This window comes from Lampetra fluviatilis, unplaced genomic scaffold, assembly GCF_964198595.1.
Source record: "Lampetra fluviatilis unplaced genomic scaffold, kcLamFluv1.1 SCAFFOLD_433, whole genome shotgun sequence".
NCBI classification, from domain to species: domain Eukaryota; kingdom Metazoa; phylum Chordata; class Hyperoartia; order Petromyzontiformes; family Petromyzontidae; genus Lampetra; species Lampetra fluviatilis.
Genome location: NW_027620643.1, coordinates 5,271 through 27,471, shown reverse-complemented (window position 1 = coordinate 27,471; position 22,201 = coordinate 5,271). Strand labels below are relative to the sequence as shown.

General features: G+C 52.8%; 1 protein-coding gene across 1 annotated transcript; it reads right to left on the bottom strand.

Annotated features, from left to right (window-relative positions):
• Positions 1 to 1,008: 1,008 nt before the first annotated feature.
• LOC144954188 (oxygen-dependent coproporphyrinogen-III oxidase, mitochondrial-like) lies at positions 1,009 to 21,640 on the bottom strand (the record flags this gene model as incomplete). Its single annotated transcript, XM_078884749.1, is given in 4 exon segments — positions 1,009 to 1,319; positions 10,934 to 11,038; positions 21,331 to 21,568; positions 21,570 to 21,640. Coding segments are annotated over 4 exon segments (499 nt in total), but the record flags the coding sequence as incomplete, so codon positions are not given.
• Positions 21,641 to 22,201: the final 561 nt, after the last annotated feature.

Here is a 22,201-nt window from a genome sequence, read left to right as displayed (position 1 = left end):
CACTATAACTTTATCGGTAGCGTCACCGACGTCACTATAACTTTATCAGTAGCGGTCCCTGAATGAAATGGGAATAACTTTATCAGTAGCGCCATCTGGTGAGTGAGTGGGTGAGTGGTTGGTGAGTGAGCGGTTGTTTGAGTGGGTGAGTGGTGAGTGAGTGGTGAGGAGTGAGTTGTGAGTGGTTGAGTGAGTGGTGAGTAAATGGTTGGGTATGTGGTTGAGTGAGCGGGTGAGTGTTGAGTGAGTGGGTGAGTAGTGAGTGAGTGGTGAGGAGCGAGTGGTGAGTGAGTAGTGAGTGAGATGGTGAGTAGGCGAGTGAGTGGGTGAGTAGGTGAGTGGGTGGATGAGTGAGTGAGTTAGTGAGTAGGCGAGTGAGTGAGTAGTGAGTGAGATGGTGAGTGAGATGGTGAGTATTGAGTGAATGATTGAGTGAGCGGGTGAGTGTTGAGTGAGTGGGTGAGTAGTGAGTGAGTGGTGAGTGAGATGGTGAGTGAGATGGTGAGTGAGATGGTGAGTGTTGAGTGAATGGTTGAGTGGGTGAGTAGTGAGTGAGTGGTGAGTGAGTGAGTAGTGAGTGAGTGGTGAGTGAGTGAGATGGTGAGTGAGTGGGTGAGTAGTGAGTGAGTGAGATGGTGAGTGAGATGGTGAGTGAGATGGTGAGTGTTGAGTGAATGGTTGAGTGGGTGAGTAGTGAGTGAGTGGTGAGTGAGTGAGTAGTGAGTGAGTGGTGAGTGAGTGAGATGGTGAGTGAGTGGGTGAGTAGTGAGTGAGTGGTGAGTGAGATGGTGAGTGAGATGGTGAGTGAGATGGTGAGTGTTGAGTGAATGGTTGAGTGGGTGAGTAGTGAGTGAGTGGTGAGTGAGTGAGTAGTGAGTGAGTGGTGAGTGAGTGAGATGGTGAGTGAGATGGTGAGTGAGTGGGTGAGTGAGTGGTGAGTGAGTTGGTGAGTGAGTTGGTGAGTGAGTGGTGAGTGGTGAGTGAGTGGTTAGTGAGATGGTGAGTGAGTGGTGAGTGAGTGGGTGAGTGGTTGATTGAGCGGGTGAGTGTTGAGTGAATGGTTGAGTGGGTGAGTAGTGAGTGAGTGGTGAGTGAGATGGTGAGTGAGTTGGTGAGTGAGTGGGTGAGTGGTTGATTGAGCGGGTGAGTGTTGAGTGAATGGTTGAGTGGGTGAGTAGTGAGTGAGTGGTGAGTGAGTGGTGAGGAGCGAGTGGTGAGTGAGTTGGTGAGTGAGTCAGACCCAGTCTCGAGGGTTCCTCAGCACCTGCATTATCTTCTCCTCAGGGCTCCCGGCCTCCGGCTCATACGCATACTCCCACCTGGTGAGGGGTGGTGAGGGGTGGTGAGGGGTGGTGAGTAGGTGAGTGGGTGGGTGAGTGGGTGGGTGAGTTAGTGAGTAGGCGAGTGAGTGAGTGGGTAGGTGAGTGGGTGAGTGGGTGGGTGAGTGGGTAGGTGAGTGGGTGGGTGGGTGAGTGGGTGGGTGAGTGGGTGGGTGAGTGGGTGAGTGAGTGGGTGAGTGAGTAGGTGGTGAGGGGTGGTAAGAGGTGGGTGAGTGGGTGGGTGAGTGGGTGGGTGGGTGAGTGAGTGGGTGAGTGAGGGGTGGTGAGGGGTGGTGAGTGGGTGGTGAGTGGGTGGTGAGGGGTGGTGAGGGGTGGGTGAGGGGTGGTGAGGGGTGGGTGAGGGGTGAGTGAGGGGTGGTGAGGGGTGGTGAGGGGTGGTGAGTGGGTGGTGAGTGGGTGGTGAGGGGTGAGTGAGGGGTGGTGAGGGGTGGTGAGGGGTGGGTGAGGGGTGGTGAGGGGTGGTGAGGGGTGGGTGAGGGGTGAGTGAGGGGTGGTGAGGGGTGGTGAGGGGTGGTGAGGGGTGGGTGAGGGGTGAGTGAGGGGTGAGTGAGGGGTGGTGAGGGGTGGTGAGGGGTGGTGAGGGGTGAGTGAGGGGTGGTGAGGGGTGGTGAGTAGGTGAGTGGGTGAGTGAGTGGGTGAGTAGGTGAGTGGGTGAGTGGGTGGGTGAGTGGGTGAGTGAGTGAGTGGGTGAGTGGGTGGGTGAGTGGGTGAGTGAGTAGGTGGTGAGGGGTGGTGAGGGGTGGTGAGGGGTGGGTGAGGGGTGGTGAGGGGTGGTGAGGGGTGGGTGAGGGGTGAGTGAGGGGTGGTGAGGGGTGGTGAGGGGTGGTGAGGGGTGGTGAGGGGTGGGTGAGGGGTGAGTGAGGGGTGAGTGAGGGGTGGTGAGGGGTGGTGAGGGGTGGTGAGGGGTGGTGAGGGGTGGTGAGTAGGTGAGTGGGTGGGTGAGTGGGTGGGTGAGTTAGTGAGTAGGCGAGTGAGTGGGTGGGTAGGTGAGTGGGTGAGTGGGTGGGTGAGTGGGTGGGTGAGTGGGTGGGTGGGTGAGTGGGTGGGTGAGTGGGTGGGTGAGTGGGTGAGTGAGTGGGTGAGTGAGTAGGTGGTGAGGGGTGGTAAGGGGTGGGTGAGTGGGTGGGTGAGTGGGTGAGTGAGTGGGTGGGTGGGTGAGTGAGTGGGTGAGTGAGGGGTGGTGAGGGGTGGTGAGTGGGTGGTGAGTGGGTGGTGAGGGGTGGTGAGGGGTGGGTGAGGGGTGGTGAGGGGTGGTGAGGGGTGGGTGAGGGGTGAGTGAGGGGTGGTGAGGGGTGGTGAGGGGTGGTGAGTGGGTGGTGAGTGGGTGGTGAGGGGTGAGTGAGGGGTGGGTGAGGGGTGGTGAGGGGTGGTGAGGGGTGGGTGAGGGGTGAGTGAGGGGTGGTGAGGGGTGGTGAGGGGTGGTGAGGGGTGGGTGAGGGGTGAGTGAGGGGTGAGTGAGGGGTGGTGAGGGGTGGTGAGGGGTGGTGAGGGGTGAGTGAGGGGTGGTGAGGGGTGGTGAGTGGGTGAGTGAGTGGGTGAGTGAGTGGGTGAGTAGGTGAGTGGGTGAGTGGGTGGGTGAGTGGGTGAGTGAGTGAGTGAGTGGGTGAGTGGGTGGGTGAGTGGGTGAGTGAGTAGGTGGTGAGGGGTGGTGAGGGGTGGTGAGGGGTGGGTGAGGGGTGGTGAGGGGTGGTGAGGGGTGGGTGAGGGGTGAGTGAGGGGTGGTGAGGGGTGGTGAGGGGTGGTGAGGGGTGGGTGAGGGGTGAGTGAGGGGTGGTGAGGGGTGGTGAGGGGTGGTGAGGGGTGAGTGAGGGGTGGTGAGGGGTGGTGAGTAGGTGAGTGAGTGGGTGAGTAGGTGAGTGGGTGAGTGGGTGAGTGGGTGGGTGAGTGGGTGAGTGAGTGGGTGAGTGGGTGGGTGAGTGGGTGAGTGGGTGAGTGAGTAGGTGGTGAGGGGTGGTGAGGGGTGGTGAGGGGTGGTGAGGGGTGGTGAGGGGTGGGTGAGGGGTGGTGAGGGGTGGGTGAGGGGTGGGTGAGGGGTGGGTGAGGGGTGGTGAGGGGTGGGTGAGGGGTGGTGAGGGGTGGGTGAGGGGTGAGTGAGGGGTGGTGAGGGGTGGTGAGGGGTGGGTGAGGGGTGAGTGAGGGGTGGTAAGGGGTGGTGAGGGGTGGTGAGGGGTGAGTGAGGGGTGGTGAGGGGTGGTGAGTAGGTGAGTGGGTGAGTGAGTGGGTGAGTGGGTGAGTAGGTGAGTGGGTGAGTGGGTGAGTGGGTGGGTGAGTGGGTGAGTGAGTGGGTGAGTGGGTGGGTGAGTGGGTGAGTGGGTGAGTGAGTAGGTGGTGAGGGGTGGTGAGGGGTGGTGAGGGGTGGGTGAGGGGTGGTGAGGGGTGGTGAGGGGTGGGTGAGGGGTGGTGAGGGGTGGGTGAGGGGTGGGTGAGGGGTGGTGAGGGGTGGGTGAGGGGTGGTGAGGGGTGGTGAGGGGTGGTGAGGGGTGGGTGAGGGGTGAGTGAGGGGTGGTGAGGGATGAGTGAGGGGTGGTGAGGGGTGGTGAGGGGTGGTGAGGGGTGAGTGAGGGGTGAGTGAGGGGTGAGTGAGGGGTGGTGAGGGGTGAGTGAGGGGTGAGTGAGGGGTGGTGAGGGGTGAGTGAGGGGTGGTGAGGGGTGGTGGGTGGGTGAGTGAGTTAGTGAGTAGGCGAGTGGGTGAGTAGGTGAGTGAGTGACTAGGTGAGTGAGTAGGTGAGTGGGTGAGTGGTTGAGTAGGTGAGTGAGTGGATGAGTGAGTGAGCAGGTGAGTGAGTGGGCGAGTGAGTAGGTGAGTGAGTGAGTAGGTGAATGGTTAAGTGAGTGAGTGGGTGAGTGTGTGGGTGAGTGGGTGAGTAGGTGAGTGAGTGGGTAAGTGAGTGGGTGGGTAGGTGAGTGAGTAGGTGAGTGGGTGAGTGGGTGGGTGAGTAGGTGAGTGAGTGGGTGAGCGAGTGAGTGGGTGAGCGAGTGAGCGGGTGAGTGAGTGAGGTGAGTGAGTAGGTGAGTAAGTGAGTGGGTGGATGAATGGGTGAGTGGGTTAGTGAGTGGGTGAGTGAGTGAGGTGAGTGAGTAGGTGAGTAAGTGAGTGGGTGGATGAATGGGTGAGTGGGTTAGTGAGTGGGTGAGTGAGTAGGAGAGTGAGTGGGTGAGTGAGTAGGTGGGTGAGTGGGTGAGTGAGTGAGTGGGTGAGTGGGTGAGTGAGTAGGTGAGTGAGTGGGTGAGTAGGTGAGTGAGTGAGTAGGTGAGTGAGTGAGTAGATGAGTGGGTGAGTAAGTGAGTGAGTGGGTGAGTGAGTAGGTGAGTGGGTGAGTGAGTAGGTGAGTGAGTGAGTAGGTGAGTGAGTGAGTAGGTGAGTGTGTGAGTGGGTGAGTGAGTAGGTGAGTGAGTGAGTGGGTGGGTGAGTGGGTGAGGGAGTGAGTGGGTGAGTAGGTGAGTGAGTGGGTGAGCGAGTGAGTAGGTGAGTGAGTGGCTGAGTGAGTGAGTAGGTGAGTGAGTGAGTAGGTGAGTGAGTGGGTGAGTAGGTGAGTGAGTGGGTGAGTAGGTGAGTGAGTGGGTGAGTAGGTGAGTGAGTGAGTGAGCGAGTGGGTGAGCAGGTGAGTGAGTGGGTGAGTGGGTGAGTGAGTGAGTAGGTGAGTGAGTGAGTAGGTGAGTGAGTGGGTGAGTAGGTGAGTGAGTGGGTGAGTAGGTGAGTGAGTGAGTAGGTGAGTGGGTGAGTAGGTGAGTGAGTGGGTGAGTGAGTGAGTGGTTGAGTGAGCGAGTGAGTGGGTGAGTGAGTGAGTGAGTGAGTGAGTGGCTGAGTGAGCGAGTGGGTGGGTGAGTGGGTGAGTGAGTAGGTTGCTGAGTGAGTGGGTGAGTGAGTGAGTAGGTGGGTGAGTAGGTGAGTGAGTAGGTAAGTGAGTAGGTGAGTGAGTAGGAGAGTAGGTGAGTGAGTGGGTGAGTAGGTGAGTGAGTGGGTGAGTAGGTGAGTAAGTAGGTGAGTGGGTGAGTAGGTGAGTGAGTGGGTGAGTGAGTGAGTGGGTGAGTAGGTGAGTGGGTGGGTGAGTGAGTGAGTAGGTGAGTGAGTGGGTGAGTAGGTGAGTGAGTAGGTGAATGAGTAGGTGAGTGAGTAGGAGAGTAGGTGAGTGAGTGGGTGAGTAGGTGAGTGAGTGGGTGAGTAGGTGAGTGAGTAGGTGAGTGAGTGAGTGGGTGAGTGGGTGAGTAGGTGAGTGGGTGGGTGAGTGAGTGGGTGAGTAGGTGAGTGAGTAGGTGAGTGAGTAGGTAAGTGAGTAGGTGAGTGAGTAGGAGAGTAGGTGAGTGAGTGGGTGAGTAGGTGAGTGAGTGGGTGAGAAGGTGAGTGAGTAGGTGAGTAGGTGGGTGAGTGAACGAGTGAGTGGGTGGGTGAGTGAGTAGGTGGGTGAGTAGGTGAGTGAGTAGATAAGTGAGTAGGTGAGTGAGTAGGAGAGTAGGTGAGTGAGTGGGTGAGTGAGTGGGTGAGTAGGTGAGTGAGTAGGTGGGTGAGTGAGTGAGTGAGTGGCTGAGTGAGTGAGTGAGTGGGTGAGTGAGTGAGTAGGTGGGTGAGTAGGTGAGTGAGTAGGAGAGTAGGTGAGTGAGTGAGTGAGTAGGTGAGTGAGTGAGTAGGTGAGTGGGTGAGTAGGTGAGTGAGTGGGTGAGTGAGTAGAAGAGTAGGTGAGTGAGTGGGTGAGTGAGTGGGTGAGTAGGTGAGTGAGTGGGTGAGTAGGTGAGTGAGTGGGTGAGTAGGTGAGTGAGTGGGTGAGTGAGTAGGAGAGTAGGTGAGTGAGTGGGTGAGTAGGTGAGTGAGTGGGTGAGTAGGTGAGTGAGTGGGTGAGTGAGTAGGAGAGTAGGTGAGTGAGTGGGTGAGTAGGTGAGTGAGTGGGTGAGTAGGTGAGTGAGTGGGTGAGTAGGTGAGTGAGTGAGTAGGTGAGTGGTTGAGTGAGCGAGTGAGTGGGTGAGTGAGTGAGTGGCTGAGTGAGTAGGTGAGTGAGTGGGTGAGTAGGTGAGTAAGTAGGTGAGTGGGTGAGTAGGTGAGTGAGTGGGTGAGTGAGTGAGTGGGTGAGTGGGTGAGTAGGTGAGTGGGTGGGTGAGTGAGTGGGTGAGTAGGTGAGTGAGTGGGTGAGTGAGTAGGAGAGTAGGTGAGTGAGTGGGTGAGTAGGTGAGTGAGTGGGTGAGTAGGTGAGTGAGTGGGTGAGTAGGTGAGTGAGTGAGTAGGTGAGTGGTTGAGTGAGCGAGTGAGTGGGTGAGTGAGTGAGTGGCTGAGTGAGTAGGTGAGTGAGTGGGTGAGTAGGTGAGTAAGTAGGTGAGTGGGTGAGTAGGTGAGTGAGTGGGTGAGTGAGTGAGTGGGTGAGTGGGTGAGTAGGTGAGTGGGTGGGTGAGTGAGTGGGTGAGTAGGTGAGTGAGTGGGTGAGTAGGTGAGTGAGTAGGTGAATGAGTAGGTAAGTGAGTAGGTGAGTGAGTAGGAGAGTAGGTGAGTGAGTGGGTGAGTAGGTGAGTGAGTGGGTGAGTAGGTGAGTGAGTAGGTGAGTGGGTGAGTAGGTGAGTGAGTGGGTGAGTGAGTGAGTGGGTGAGTGGGTGAGTAGGTGAGTGGGTGGGTGAGTGAGTGGGTGAGTAGGTGAGTGAGTGGGTGAGTAGGTGAGTGAGTAGGTGAGTGAGTAGGTGAGTGAGTAGAAGAGTAGGTGAGTGAGTGGGTGAGTAGGTGAGTGAGTGGGTGAGTAGGTGAGTGAGTAGGTGAGTGGGTGAGTAGGTGAGTGAGTGGGTGAGTGAGTGAGTGGGTGAGTGGGTGAGTAGGTGAGTGGGTGGGTGAGTGAGTGGGTGAGTAGGTGAGTGAGTGGGTGAGTAGGTGAGTGAGTGGGTGAGTAGGTAAGTGAGTAGGTGAGTGAGTAGGAGAGTAGGTGAGCGAGTGGGTGAGTAGGTGAGTGAGTGGGTGAGTAGGTGAGTGAGTAGGTGAGTAGGTGGGTGAGTGAACGAGTGAGTGGGTGGGTGAGTGAGTAGGTAAGTGAGTAGGTGAGTGAGTAGGAGAGTAGGTGAGTGAGTGGGTGAGTAGGTGAGTGAGTGGGTGGGTGAGTGAGTGAGTGGCTGAGTGAGTGAGTGGGTGAGTGAGTGAGTAGGTGGGTGAGTAGGTGAGTGAGTAGGTGAGTGAGTAGGAGAGTAGGTGAGTGAGTGAGTAGGTGAGTGAGTGAGTAGGTGAGTGGGTGAGTAGGTGAGTGAGTGGGTGAGTGAGTAGGAGAGTAGGTGAGTGAGTGGGTGAGTAGGTGAGTGAGTGGGTGAGTAGGTGAGTGAGTGGGTGAGTAGGTGAGTGAGTGGGTGAGAAGGTGAGTGAGTGGGTGAGTGAGTAGGAGAGTAGGTGAGTGAGTGGGTGAGTAGGTGAGTGAGTGGGTGAGTAGGTGAGTGAGTGAGTAGTTGAGTGGGTGAGTAGGTGAGTGAGTGGGTGAGTGAGTAGGAGAGTAGGTGAGTGAGTGGGTGAGTAGGTGAGTGAGTGGGTGAGTAGGTGAGTGAGTGAGTAGGTGAGTGGGTGAGTAGGTGAGTGAGTGGGTGAGTGAGTGGGTGAGTGGGTGAGTAGGTGAGTGAGTGGGTGGGTGAGTAGGTGAGTGAGTAGGTAAGTGAGTAGGTGAGTGAGTAGGAGAGTAGGTGGGTGAGTAGGTGAGTGAGTGAGTAGGTGAGTGGGTGAGTAGGTGAGCGAGTGGGTGAGTAGGTGAGTGAGTGAGTAGGTGAGTGGGTGAGTAGGTGAGTGAGTGGGTGAGTGAGTGGGTGAGTGGGTGAGTAGGTGAGTGAGTGGGTGGGTGAGTAGGTGAGTGAGTAGGTAAGTGAGTAGGTGAGTGAGTAGGAGAGTAGGTGAGTGAGTGGGTGAGTAGGTGAGTGAGTGGGTGAGTAGGTGAGTGAGTGAGTAGGTGAGTGGGTGAGTAGGTGAGCGAGTGGGTGAGTAGGTGAGTGAGTGGGTGAGAAGGTGAGTGAGTAGGAGAGTAGGTGAGTGAGTGGGTGAGTAGGTGAGTGAGTGGGTGAGTAGGTGAGTGAGTGGGTGAGTAGGTGAGTGAGTGGGTGAGTAGGTGAGTGAGTGGGTGAGTAGGTGAGTGAGTGGGTGAGTGAGTGGGTGAGTGGGTGAGTAGGTGACTGAGTGTGTGAGTGAGTGAGTGAGTGGGTGAGTGGGTGAGTAGGTGAGTGAGTGGGTGAGTGAGTGAGTGGGTGAGTGGGTGAGTAGGTGAGTGAGTGGGTGAGTGAGTGGGTGAGTGAGTAGGTGAGTGAGTAGGTGAGTGAGTAGGAGAGTAGGTGAGTGAGTGGGTGAGTAGGTGAGTGAGTGGGTGAGTAGGTGAGTGAGTGGGTGAGTAGGTGAGTGAGTGGGTGAGTAGGTGAGTGAGTAGGTGGGTGAGTGAGTGAGTGGGTGAGTGAGTGAGTGAGTGGGTGAGTGAGTGAGTGGGTGAGTGAGTAGGTGAGTGAGTAGGTGGGTGAGTGAGTGAGTGGGTGAGTGAGTGAGTGAGTAGGTGAGTGGGTGAGTAGGTAAGTGAGTAGGTGAGTGAGTGGGTGAGTAGGTGAGTGAGTGGGTGAGTAGGTGAGTGAGTGGGTGAGTAGGTGAGTGAGTGGGTGAGTAGGTGAGTGAGTGGGTGAGTGAGTAGGTGAGTGAGTGGGTGAGTAGGTGAGTGAGTAGGTGAGTGTGTAGGTGAGTGAGTGGGTGAGTGAGTGAGTAGGTGAGTGAGGTGAGTGAGTAGGTGAGTGAGTGGGTGAGTAGGTGAGTGTGTAGGTGAGTAGGTGAGTGAGTAGGTGAGTGAGTAGGTGAGTAGGTGAGTGAGTGAGTAGGTGAGTGGGTGAGTAGGTGAGTGAGTAGGAGAGTAGGTGAGTGAGTGGGTGAGTGAGCGAGTGGGTGAGTGAGTGGGTGAGTGGGTGCGTGAGCGAGTGGGTGAGTGAGTGAGTGGGTGAGTGAGTGGGTGAGTGAGTAGGAGAGTAGGTGAGTGAGTGGGTGAGTGAGTGAGTGAGTCGCACTCACCGAGCGGTGAGGGGCAGAGACATGAGGACGCTCTCTGTGCGTGAGCAGGTGAGTGAGTGAGTGGGTGAGTGAGTGAGTAGGTGAGTGAGTAGGTGAGTGAGTCACCACTCACCGAGCGGTGAGGGGCAGAGACATGAGGACGCTCTCTGTGCGTGAGCAGGTGAGTGAGTGAGTGGGTGGGTGAGTGAGTGGGTGAGTGAGTGGGTGAGTAGTTGAGTGAGTGAGTGAGTAGGTGAGTGAGTAGGTGAGTGAGTCACCACTCACCGAGCGGTGAGGGGCAGAGACATGAGGATGCTCTCTGTGCGTGAGCAGGTGAGTGAGTGGGTGAGTGGGTGAGCGAGTAGGTGAGTGAGTAGGTGAGTGAGTCACCACTCACCGAGCGGTGAGGGGCAGAGACATGAGGATGCTCTCTGTGCGTGAGCCGGTGAGCGAGTGAGCGAGTGGGTGAGTGGGTGAGTGGTTGAGTGAGCGAGTGGGTGAGTAGGTGAGTGGGTGAGTGAGTGGGTGAGTGGGCGAGTGGGTGAGTGGGTGAGTGAGTGAGTGGTTGAGTGAGCGAGTGGGTGAGTAGGTGAGTGAGTGATTGAGTGAGCGAGTGGGTGAGTAGGTGAGTGAGTGGGTGAGTCGCCACTCACCGAGCGGTTAGGGGGAGAGACATGAGGATGCTCTCTGTGCGTGAGCGAGTGGGTGAGTGAGTAGGTGAGTGAGTAGGTGAGTGAGTAGGTGGGTGAGTAGGTGGGTGAGTAGGTGAGTGAGTAGGTGAGTGAGTGAGTGAGTAGGTGGGTGAGTAGGTGAGTGAGTAGGTGAGTGAGTGAGTGAGTAGGTGGGTGAGTAGGTGAGTGAGTAGGTGGGTGAGTGAGTAGGTGAGTGAGTGAGTAGGTGAGTGAGTCGCACTCACCGAGCGGTGAGGGGGAGAGACATGAGGACGCTCTCTGTGCGTGAGCGAGTGGGTGAGTGAGTGAGTGAGTGGGTGAGTGAGTGAGTGGGTGAGTAGTTGAGTGAGTAGGTAGGTGAGTGAGTGGGTGAGTGAGTGAGTGGGTAGGTGAGTGAGTGGGTGAGTGAGCGAGCGAGTGGGTGAGTAGGTGAGTGACTAGGTGGGTGAGTGAGTGGGTGAGTAGGTGAGTGAGTGAGTAGGTGGGTGAGTCGCACTCACCGAGCGGTGAGGGGCAGAGACATGAGGATGCTCTCTGTGCGTGAGCAGGTGAGTGGGTGAGTGAGTGAGCGAGTGGGTGAGTAGGTGAGTGACTAGGTGGGTGAGTGAGTGGGTGAGTAGGTGAGTGAGTGAGTAGGTGGGTGAGTCGCACTCACCGAGCGGTGAGGGGGAGAGACATGAGGATGCTCTCTGTGCGTGAGCAGGTGAGTGGGTGAGTGAGTGAGCGAGTGGGTGAGTAGGTGAGTGACTAGGTGGGTGAGTGAGTGGGTGAGTAGGTGAGTGAGTGAGTAGGTGGGTGAGTCGCACTCACCGAGCGGTGAGGGGGAGAGACATGAGGATGCTCTCTGTGCGTGAGCAGGTGAGTGGGTGAGTGAGTGAGCGAGTGGGTGAGTAGGTGAGTGACTAGGTGGGTGAGTGAGTGGGTGAGTAGGTGAGTGAGTGAGTAGGTGGGTGAGTCGCACTCACCGAGCGGTGAGGGGCAGAGACATGAGGATGCTCTCTGTGCGTGAGCCGGGCGTCGCCAACCCAAACTTGGTCCCGCGGTCGTGGAGAAGATTGAACTCCACGTAGCTGCACCACCACGGTAACAACAACCACGGTAACCATGGTAACAATAACCACGGTAACCACCACCACGGTAACCACAACCACGGTAACCACCACCACGGTAACAACAACCACGGTAACCACCACCACGGTAACCACAACCACGGTAACCACAACCACGGTAACCACCACCACGGTAACCACCACCACGGTAACCACCACCACGGTAACAACATCCACGGTAACCACAACCACGGTAACAACAACCACGGTAACCACCACCACGGTAACAACAACCACGGTAACCACCACCACGGTAACCACAACCACGGTAACCACCACCACGGTAACCACCACCACGGTAACAACAACCACGGTAACCACCACCACGGCAACAACAACCACGGTAACCACCACCACGGTAACCACCACCACGGCAACAACAACCACGGTAACCACAACCACGGTAACCACAACCACGGTAACCACCACCACGGTAACAACAACCACGATAACCACCACCACGGCAACAACAACCACGGTAACCACAACCACGGTAACCACAACCACGGTAACCACCACCACGGTAACAACAACCACGGTAACCACCACCACGGTAACAACAACCACGGTAACCACAACCACGGTAACAACAACCACGGTAACCACCACCACGGTAACAACAACCACGGTAACCACAACCACGGTAACAACAACCACGGTAACCACAACCACGGTAACAACAACCACGGTAACAACAACCACGGTAACCACAACCACGGTAACAACAACCACGGTAACCACCACCACGGTAACAACAACCACGGTAACCACAACCACGGTAACAACAACCACGGTAACCACCACCACGGTAACAACCACCACGGTAACAACAACCACGGTAACCACAACCACGGTAACCACCACCACGGTAACAACAACCACGGTAACCACAACCACGGTAACCACCACCACGGTAACAACAACCACGGTAACCACAACCACGGTAACAACAACCACGGTAACCACCACCACGGTAACCACAACCACGGTAACAACAACCACGGTAACCACAACCACGGTAACCACCACCACGGTAACAACAACCACGGTAACCACAACCACGGTAACCACCACCACGGTAACCACCACCACGGTAACAACAACCACGGTAACCACCACCACGGTAACCACAACCACGGTAACAACAACCACGGTAACCACCACCACGGTAACAACAACCACGGTAACCACAACCACGGTAACCACCACCACGGTAACCACCACCACGGTAACAACAACCACGGTAACCACCACCACGGTAACAACAACCACGGTAACCACCACCACGGTAACCACAACCACGGTAACAACAACCACGGTAACCACCACCACGGTAACCACAACCACGGTAACAACAACCACGGTAACCACAACCACGGTAACCACCACCACGGTAACAACAACCACGGTAACCACAACCACGGTAACCACCACCACGGTAACCACCACCACCACGGTAACAACAACCACGGTAACCACCACCACGGTAACCACCACCACGGTAACCACCACCACAATATCAGTAGTACAATACTAGAGTAATATTAGTAGTGTATACTAGTACTACTATATAGTACTACTATATAGTACTAGTACTATATAGTACTAGTACTATATAGTAGTACTAGTACTATAGTATTAGTCCTCGATGTAAAGCTTCTTTCGTGACTGCAGCAGGGATTCATCTTCTTGGTTCTTTCGTTAAAGTCGCCACGTAGAAGGGAAGTAATAAAATAATACAAATGAAACATTATAAAATACAATTCTCACGACGTTTCGGCCACAACGCAAGCAGCCGTCCTCAGGTGAAGACCAGGTCTGTCGGAAAGACAGCGTCATTCACATCATCATCAACATCATCATCATTAACATCAACATCATCATCATCATCAACATCATCATCATTAACATCATCATCAACATCATCATCATCATCAACATCATCATCATCATCAACATCATCATCAACATCAACATCATCAACATCATCATCAACATCATCATCATCATCAACATCATCATCAACATCATCATCATTAACATCTACATCATCAACATCATCTTTTGTTTTCGATGTAAAGCTTTCGTGACTGCAGGAATTCATCTTCTTGGTTCTTTCGGTAAAGTCACGTAGAAGGGAAGTAATAAAATAATAAAACTAAAACATAATAAGATCAATTCTCACGACGTTTCAGCCACAACGCAAGCAGCCGTCTTCAGGTGAAGAACAGGTCTGTCGTAAAGACAGCGTCCGAATGAACAGGTCTGTCGGAAAGACAGCGTCTGAATGAACAGGTCTGTCGGAAAGACAGCGTCTGAATGAACAGGTCTGTCGGAAAGACAGCGTCTGAATGAACAGGTCTGTCGGAAAGACAGCGTCTGAATGAACAGGTCTGTTGGGGAGACAGCGTCTGAATGAACAGGTCTGTCGGAAAGACAGCGTCCGAATGAACAGGTCTGTCGGAAAGACAGCGTCTGAATGAACAGGTCTGTCGGAAAGACAGCGTCTGAATGAACAGGTCTGTCGGAAAGACAGCGTCTGAATGAACAGGTCTGTCGGAAAGACAGCGTCTGAATGAACAGGTCTGTCGGACAGACAGCGTCTGAATGAACAGGTCTGTCGGAAAGACAGCGTCTGAATGAACAGGTCTGTTGGGGAGACAGCGTCTGAATGAACAGGTCTGTCGGAAAGACAGCGTCCGAATGAACAGGTCTGTCGGAAAGACAGCGTCTGAATGAACAGGTCTGTCGGAAAGACAGCGTCTGAATGAACAGGTCTGTCGGACAGACAGCGTCTGAATGAACAGGTCTGTCGGAAAGACAGCGTCTGAATGAACAGCTCTGTCGGGGAGACAGCGTCTGAATGAACAGGTCTGTTGGGGAGACAGCGTCTGAATGAACAGGTCTGTCGGAAAGACAGCGTCTGAATGAACAGGTCTGTTGGGGAGACAGCGTCTGAATGAGCAGGTCTGTCGGACAGACAGCGTCTGAATGAACAGGTCTGTCGGGGAGACAGCGTCTGAATGAACAGGTCTGTCGGAAAGACAGCGTCTGAATGAACAGGTCTGTCGGAAAGACAGCGTCTGAATGAACATGTCTGTCGGAAAGACAGCGTCTGAATGAGCAGGTCTGTCGGAAAGACAGCGTCTGAATGAACAGGTCTGTCGGAAAGACAGCGTCTGAATGAACAGGTCTGTCGGAAAGACAGCGTCTGAATGAACAGGTCTGTCGGGGAGACAGCGTCTGAATGAACAGGTCTGTCGGAAAGACAGCGTCTGAATGAACATGTCTGTCGGAAAGACAGCGTCTGAATGAACAGGTCTGTCGGAAAGACAGCGTCTGAATGAACAGGTCTGTCGGGGAGACAGCGTCTGAATGAACAGGTCTGTCGGAAAGACAGCGTCTGAATGAACAGGTCTGTCGGGGAGACAGCGTCTGATTGAACAGGTCTGTCGGAAAGACAGCGTCTGAATGAACAGGTCTGTCGGGGAGACAGCGTCTGATTGAACAGGTCTGTCGGAAAGACAGCGTCTGAATGAACAGGTCTGTTGGGGAGACAGCGTCTGAATGAACAGGTCTGTTGGGGAGACAGCGTCCGAATGAACAGGTCTGTCGGAAAGACAGCGTCTGAATGAACAGCTCTGTCGGGGAGACAGCGTCTGAATGAACAGGTCTGTCGGAAAGACAGCGTCTGAATGAGCAGGTCTGTTGGGGAGACAGCGTCTGAATGAACAGGTCTGTCGGAAAGACAGCGTCTGAATGAACAGGTCTGTTGGGGAGACAGCGTCTGAATGAACAGGTCTGTCGGAAAGACAGCGTCTGAATGAACAGCTCTGTCGGAAAGACAGCGTCTGAATGAGCAGGTCTGTCGGAAAGACAGCGTCTGAATGAACAGGTCTGTTGGGGAGACAGCGTCTGAATGAACAGGTCTGTCGGAAAGACAGCGTCTGAATGAACAGGTCTGTCGGAAAGACAGCGTCTGAATGAGCAGGTCTGTCGGAAAGACAGCGTCTGAATGAACAGGTCTGTTGGGGAGACAGCGTCTGAATGAACAGGTCTGTCGGAAAGACAGCGTCTGAATGAACAGGTCTGTCGGAAAGACAGCGTCTGAATGAACAGGTCTGTCGGAAAGACAGCGTCTGAATGAACAGGTCTGTTGGGGAGACAGCGTCTGAATGAACAGGTCTGTCGGACAGACAGCGTCTGAATGAACAGGTCTGTTGGGGAGACAGCGTCTGAATGAACAGGTCTGTCGGAAAGACAGCGTCTGAATGAACAGCTCTGTCGGGGAGACAGCGTCTGAATGAACAGGTCTGTCGGAAAGACAGCGTCTGAATGAACAGATCTGTCGGGGAGACAGCGTCTGAATGAACAGGTCTGTCGGAAAGACAGCGTCTGAATGAACAGGTCTGTCGGACAGACAGCGTCTGAATGAACAGATCTGTCGGGGAGACAGCGTCTGAATGAACAGGTCTGTCGGAAAGACAGCGTCTGAATGAACAGGTCTGTCGGACAGACAGCGTCTGAATGAACAGGTCTGTCGGAAAGACAGCGTCTGAATGAACAGGTCTGTCGGGGAGACAGCGTCTGAATGAACAGGTCTGTCGGAAAGACAGCGTCTGAATGAACAGGTCTGTCGGGGAGACAGCGTCTGAATGAGCAGGTCTGTCGGAAAGACAGCGTCTGAATGAACAGGTCTGTCGGAAAGACAGCGTCTGAATGAACAGGTCTGTCGGAAAGACAGCGTCTGAATGAGCAGGTCTGTCGGAAAGACAGCGTCTGAATGAACAGGTCTGTCGGAAAGACAGCGTCTGAATGAACAGGTCTGTTGGGGAGACAGCGTCTGATTGAACAGGTCTGTCGGAAAGACAGCGTCTGAATGAACAGGTCTGTCGGGGAGACAGCGTCTGAATGAACAGGTCTGTCGGGGAGACAGCGTCTGAATGAACAGGTCTGTCGGAAAGACAGCGTCTGAATGAACAGGTCTGTCGGACAGACAGCGTCTGAATGAACAGGTCTGTCGGGGAGACAGCGTCTGAATGAACAGGTCTGTCGGACAGACAGCGTCTGAATGAACAGGTCTGTCGGAAAGACAGCGTCTGAATGAACAGGTCTGTCGGAAAGACAGCGTCTGAATGAACAGGTCTGTCGGACAGACAGCGTCTGAATGAACAGGTCTGTCGGACAGACAGCGTCTGAATGAACAGGTCTGTCGGACAGACAGCGTCTGAATGAACAGGTCTGTCGGGGAGACAGCGTCTGAATGAACAGGTCTGTCGGAAAGACAGCGTCTGAATGAACAGGTCTGTCGGAAAGACAGCGTCTGAATGAACAGGTCTGTCGGAAAGACAGCGTCTGAATGAACAGGTCTGTCGGAAAGACAGCGTCTGAATGAACAGGTCTGTCGGAAAGACAGCGTCTGAATGAACAGGTCTGTCGGAAAGACAGCGTCTGAATGAACAGCTCTGTCGGGGAGACAGCGTCTGAATGAACAGGTCTGTCGGAAAGACAGGGTCTGAATGAACAGGTCTGTCGGAAAGACAGCGTCTGAATGAACAGGTCTGTCGGAAAGACAGCGTCTGAATGAACAGGTCTGTCGGAAAGACAGCGTCTGAATGAACAGGTCTGTCGGAAAGACAGCGTCTGAATGAACAGGTCTGTCGGAAAGACAGGGTCTGAATGAACAGGTCTGTCGGAAAGACAGACCTGTTCATTCAGACGCTGTCTCCCCAACAGACCTGTTCATTCAGACGCTGTCTTTCCGACAGACCTGTTCATTCAGACGCTGTCTTTCCGACAGACCTGTTCATTCGGACGCTGTCTTTACGACAGACCTGTTCTTCACCTGAAGACGGCTGCTTGCGTTGTGGCTGAAACGTCGTGAGAATTGATCTTATAATGTTTTAGTTTTATTATTTTATTACTTCCCTTCTACGTGACGACTTTAACGAAAGAACCAAGAAGATGAATTCCTGCAGTCACGAAAGCTTTACATCGAAAACAAAAGATGATGTTAATGATGATGTAGATGATGATGTTAATGATGATGATGTTGATGATGATGTTAATGATGATGATGTTGATGTTAATGATGATGATGTTGATGTAGATGATGATGTTGATGTTAATGATGATGATGTTGATGATGATGATGATGTTGATGTTAATGATGATGATGTTGATGTTAATGATGATGATGTTGATGTTAATGATGATGATGTTGATGTTAATGATGATGATGTTGATGTTAATGATGATGATGTTGATGATGATGTTGATGATGTTGATGTTAATGATGATGATGTTGATGTTAATGATGATGATGTTAATGATGATGATGTTGATGTTAATGATGATGATGTTAATGATGATGATGTTGATGTTAATGATGATGATGTTGATGTTAATGATGATGATGTTGATGTTAATGATGATGATGTTGATGTTAATGTTAATGATGATGTTGATGATGATGTTAATGATGATGATGTTGATGTTAATGATGATGATGTTGATGTTAATGATGATGTTGATGTTAATGATGATGATGTTGATGTTAATGATGATGATGTTGATGATGATGTTAATGATGATGATGTTGATGATGATGATGTTGATGTTAATGATGATGATGTTGATGTTAATGATGATGATGTTGATGTTGATGTTAATGATGATGATGTTGATGATGATGATGTTAATGATGATGATGTTGATGTTAATGATGATGATGTTGATGATGATGTTAATGATGATGATGTTGATGTTAATGATGATGATGTTAATGATGATGATGTTAATGATGATGATGTTAATGATGATGATGTTGATGATGATGATGTTGATGTTAATGATGATGATGTTGATGATGTTGATGTTAATGATGATGATGTTGATGATGATGTTGATGATGATGATGTTGATGTTAATGATGATGATGTTGATGATGATGATGTTGATGTTAATGATGATGATGTTGATGATGATGATGTTGATGTTAATGATGATGATGTTGATGATGTTGATGTTAATGATGATGATGATGATGTTGATGATGATGATGTTGATGATGATGATGTTGATGATGATGATGATGTTGATGTTAATGATGATGATGTTGATGATGTTGATGTTAATGATGATGATGTTGATGATGTTGATGTTAATGATGATGATGTTAATGATGATGATGTTGATGTTAATGATGATGATGTTAATGATGATGATGTTGATGTTAATGATGATGATGTTAATGATGATGATGTTGATGTTAATGATGATGATGTTGATGTTAATGATGATGATGTTGATGATGATGTTGATGATGTTGATGTTGATGTTAATGATGATGATGATGATGTTGATGATGATGATGTTGATGTTGATGTTAATGATGATGATGTTAATGATGATGATGTTAATGATGATGATGTTGATGTTAATGATGATGATGTTGATGTTAATGATGATGATGTTGATGATGATGTTGATGATGTTGATGTTAATGATGATGATGTTAATGATGATGATGTTGATGTTAATGATGATGATGTTGATGTTGATGTTAATGATGATGATGTTGATGTTAATGATGATGATGTTGATGATGATGTTGATGATGTTGATGTTAATGATGATGATGTTAATGATGATGATGTTGATGTTAATGATGATGTTGATGATGTTAATGATGATGTTGATGTTGATGTTAATGATGATGATGTTAATGATGATGATGTTGATGTTAATGATGATGTTGATGATGTTAATGATGATGTTGATGTTGATGTTAATGATGATGATGTTAATGATGATGATGATGATGTTAATGATGATGATGTTGATGTTAATGATGATGTTGATGTTGATGTTAATGATGATGATGTTGATGTTAATGATGATGATGTTGATGATGATGTTGATGATGTTGATGTTAATGATGATGATGTTAATGATGATGTTGATGATGTTGATGTTAATGATGATGATGTTAATGATGATGATGTTGATGTTAATGATGATGATGTTGATGATGATGTTGATGATGTTGATGTTAATGATGATGATGTTAATGATGATGTTGATGATGTTAATGATGATGATGTTAATGATGATGATGTTGATGTTAATGATGATGATGTTAAAGAAGATGATGTTGATGTTAATGATGATGATGTTAATGATGATGATGTTAATGATGATGATGTTGATGTTAATGATGATGATGTTAATGATGATGATGTTGATGTTAATGATGATGATGTTAATGATGATGATGTTGATGTTAATGATGATGATGTTAAAGAAGATGATGTTGATGATGATGTTAATGATGATGATGTTAATGATGATGATGTTGATGATGATGTGAATGACGCTGTCTTTCCGACAGACCTGTTCTTCACCTGAGGACGGCTGCTTGCGTTGTGGCCGAAACGTCGTGAGAATTGTATTTAAATTTTATTATTTTATTATTTCCCTTCTACGCGATGACTTTACCGAAAGAACCAAGTATAGTATCAGTCCTATAGTATTAGTCCTATATAGCCGCAGCGATGGGCTCACCGTCCACGCCGCAGCTGCTGCCACCGTCGCTCAGCGTCGGTGTGTGAGTGAGTTCTTGAGTGAGTGAGTTCGTGAGTGGGTGAGTTCGTGAGTGGGTGAGTGAGTGGGTGAGTGAGTGAGTGAGTGAGCGAGTGAGTGAGTGAGCGAGTGAGTGAGTGAGTGAGTGCGTGAGTGCGTGAGTGCATGAGTGAGTGAGTGAGTGAGTGACCTCTGCGATGGGTGACCTCTGCGATGGGCTCACCGTCCACGCCGCAGCTGCTGCCACCGTCGCTCAGCGTCGGTGTGTGAGTGAGTTCTTGAGTGAGTGAGTTCGTGAGTGGGTGAGTTCGTGAGTGGGTGAGTGAGTGGGTGAGTGAGTGAGTGAGTGAGCGAGTGAGTGAGTGAGCGAGTGAGTGAGTGAGTGAGTGCGTGAGTGCGTGAGTGCATGAGTGAGTGAGTGAGTGGGTGACCTCTGCGATGGGTGACCTCTGCGATGGGCTCACCGTCCACGCCGCAGCTGCTGCCACCGTCGCTCAGCGTCGGTGTGTGAGTGAGTTCTTGAGTGAGTGAGTTCGTGAGTGGGTGAGTTCGTGAGTGGGTGAGTGAGTGGGTGAGTGAGTGAGTGAGTGAGCGAGTGAGTGAGTGAGCGAGTGAGTGAGTGAGTGAGTGCGTGAGTGCGTGAGTGCATGAGTGAGTGAGTGAGTGGGTGACCTCTGCGATGGGTGACCTCTGCGATGGGCTCACCGTCCACGCCGCAGCTGCTGCCACCGTCGCTCAGCGTCGGTGTGTGAGTGAGTTCTTGAGTGAGTGAGTTCGTGAGTGGGTGAGTTCGTGAGTGGGTGAGTGAGTGGGTGAGTGAGTGAGTGAGCGAGTGAGTGAGTGAGCGAGTGAGCGAGTGGGTGAGTGAGTGGGTGAGTGAGTGAGTGAGTGAGCGAGTGAGTGAGTGAGCGAAGTGAGCGAGTGAGTGAGTGAGTGAGTGCGTGATTGCATGAGTGAGTGAGTGAGTGGGTGACCTCTGCGATGGGTGACCTCTGCGATGGGCTCACCGTCCACGCCGCAGCTGCTGCCACCGTCGCTCAGCGTCGGTGTGTGAGTGAGTTCTTGAGTGAGTGAGTTCGTGAGTGGGTGAGTTCGTGAGTGGGTGAGTGAGTGGGTGAGTGAGTGAGTGAGTGAGCGAGCGAGTGAGTGAGTGAGTGAGTGCGTGATTGCATGAGTGAGTGAGTGAGTGGGTGACCTCTGCGATGGGTGACCTCTGCGATGGGCTCACCGTCCACGCCGCAGCTGCTGCCACCGTCGCTCAGCGTCGGTGTGTGAGTGAGTTCTTGAGTGAGTGAGTTCGTGAGTGGGTGAGTTCGTGAGTGGGTGAGTGAGTGGGTGAGTGAGTGAGTGAGCGAGCGAGCGAGCGAGTGAGTGCGTGAGTGCGTGAGTGCATGAGTGAGTGAGTGAGTGGGTGACCTCTGCGATGGGTGACCTCTGCGATGGGCTCACCGTCCACGCCGCAGCTGCTGCCACCGTCGCTCAGCGTCGGTGTGTGAGTGAGTTCTTGAGTGAGTGAGTTCGTGAGTGGGTGAGTTCGTGAGTGGGTGAGTGAGTGGGTGAGTGAGTGAGTGAGCGAGCGAGCGAGCGAGTGAGTGCGTGAGTGCGTGAGTGCATGAGTGAGTGAGTGAGTGGGTGACCTCTGCGATGGGTGACCTCTGCGATGGGCTCACCGTCCACGCCGCAGCTGCTGCCACCGTCGCTCAGCGTCGGTGTATCCGGCGTGTCTACGTCGCCCCACCACGGGCAGGTAAGAGGGCAGCACGGCACGTCCACACGCCCTCACCACCGCAAACGCTCCCTCGGGGTCCTCACCGCCGCCCTCACCACCGCCCTCACCGCCGGCCTCACCGCCGGCCGAGGGCGAGGCGAGAGGGTGGTGAGCGGGGGTGAGCGGAGGGTGAGGTGAGGTCGTCGAAGAAGATGCCCCCGACGCCACGACGCTCGCCGCCACGGTGAGGCAGGGAGAAATAATCGTCACACCTGGTGAGGGAGTGCGGTGGTGAGGGGGTGGTGAGGGGGGGTGGTGAGGGGGTGGTGAGGGGGTGGTGAGGGGGGGTGGTGAGGGGGTGGTGAGGGGGTGGTGAGGGGGGGTGGTGAGGGGGTGGTGAGGGGGGGTGGTGAGGGGGTGGTGAGGGGGTGGTGAGGAGTGGGTGGTGAGGAATGGGTGGTGAGGAGTGGGGTGGTGAAGAGTGGGTGGTGAGGAGTGGGTGGTGAGGAGTGGGTGGTGAGGAGTGGGTGGTGAGGAGTGGGTGGTGAGGGGGTGGTGAGGGGGTGGTGAGGGGGTGGTGAGGAGTGGGTGGTGAGGAGTGGGGTGGTGAGGGGGTGGTGAGGAGGGGGTGGTGAGGAGTGGGGTGGTGAGGGAGTGGGGTGGTGAGGGGGTGGTGAGGGGGTGGTGAGGAGGGGGTGGTGAGGAGTGGGTGGTGAGGGGGTGGTAAGGAGTGGGTGGTGAGGAGTGGGGTGGTGAGGGGGTGGTGAGGAGTGGGGTGGTGAGGGGGTGGTGAGGGGGTGGTGAGGAGTGGGTGGTGAGGAGTGCGGTGGTGA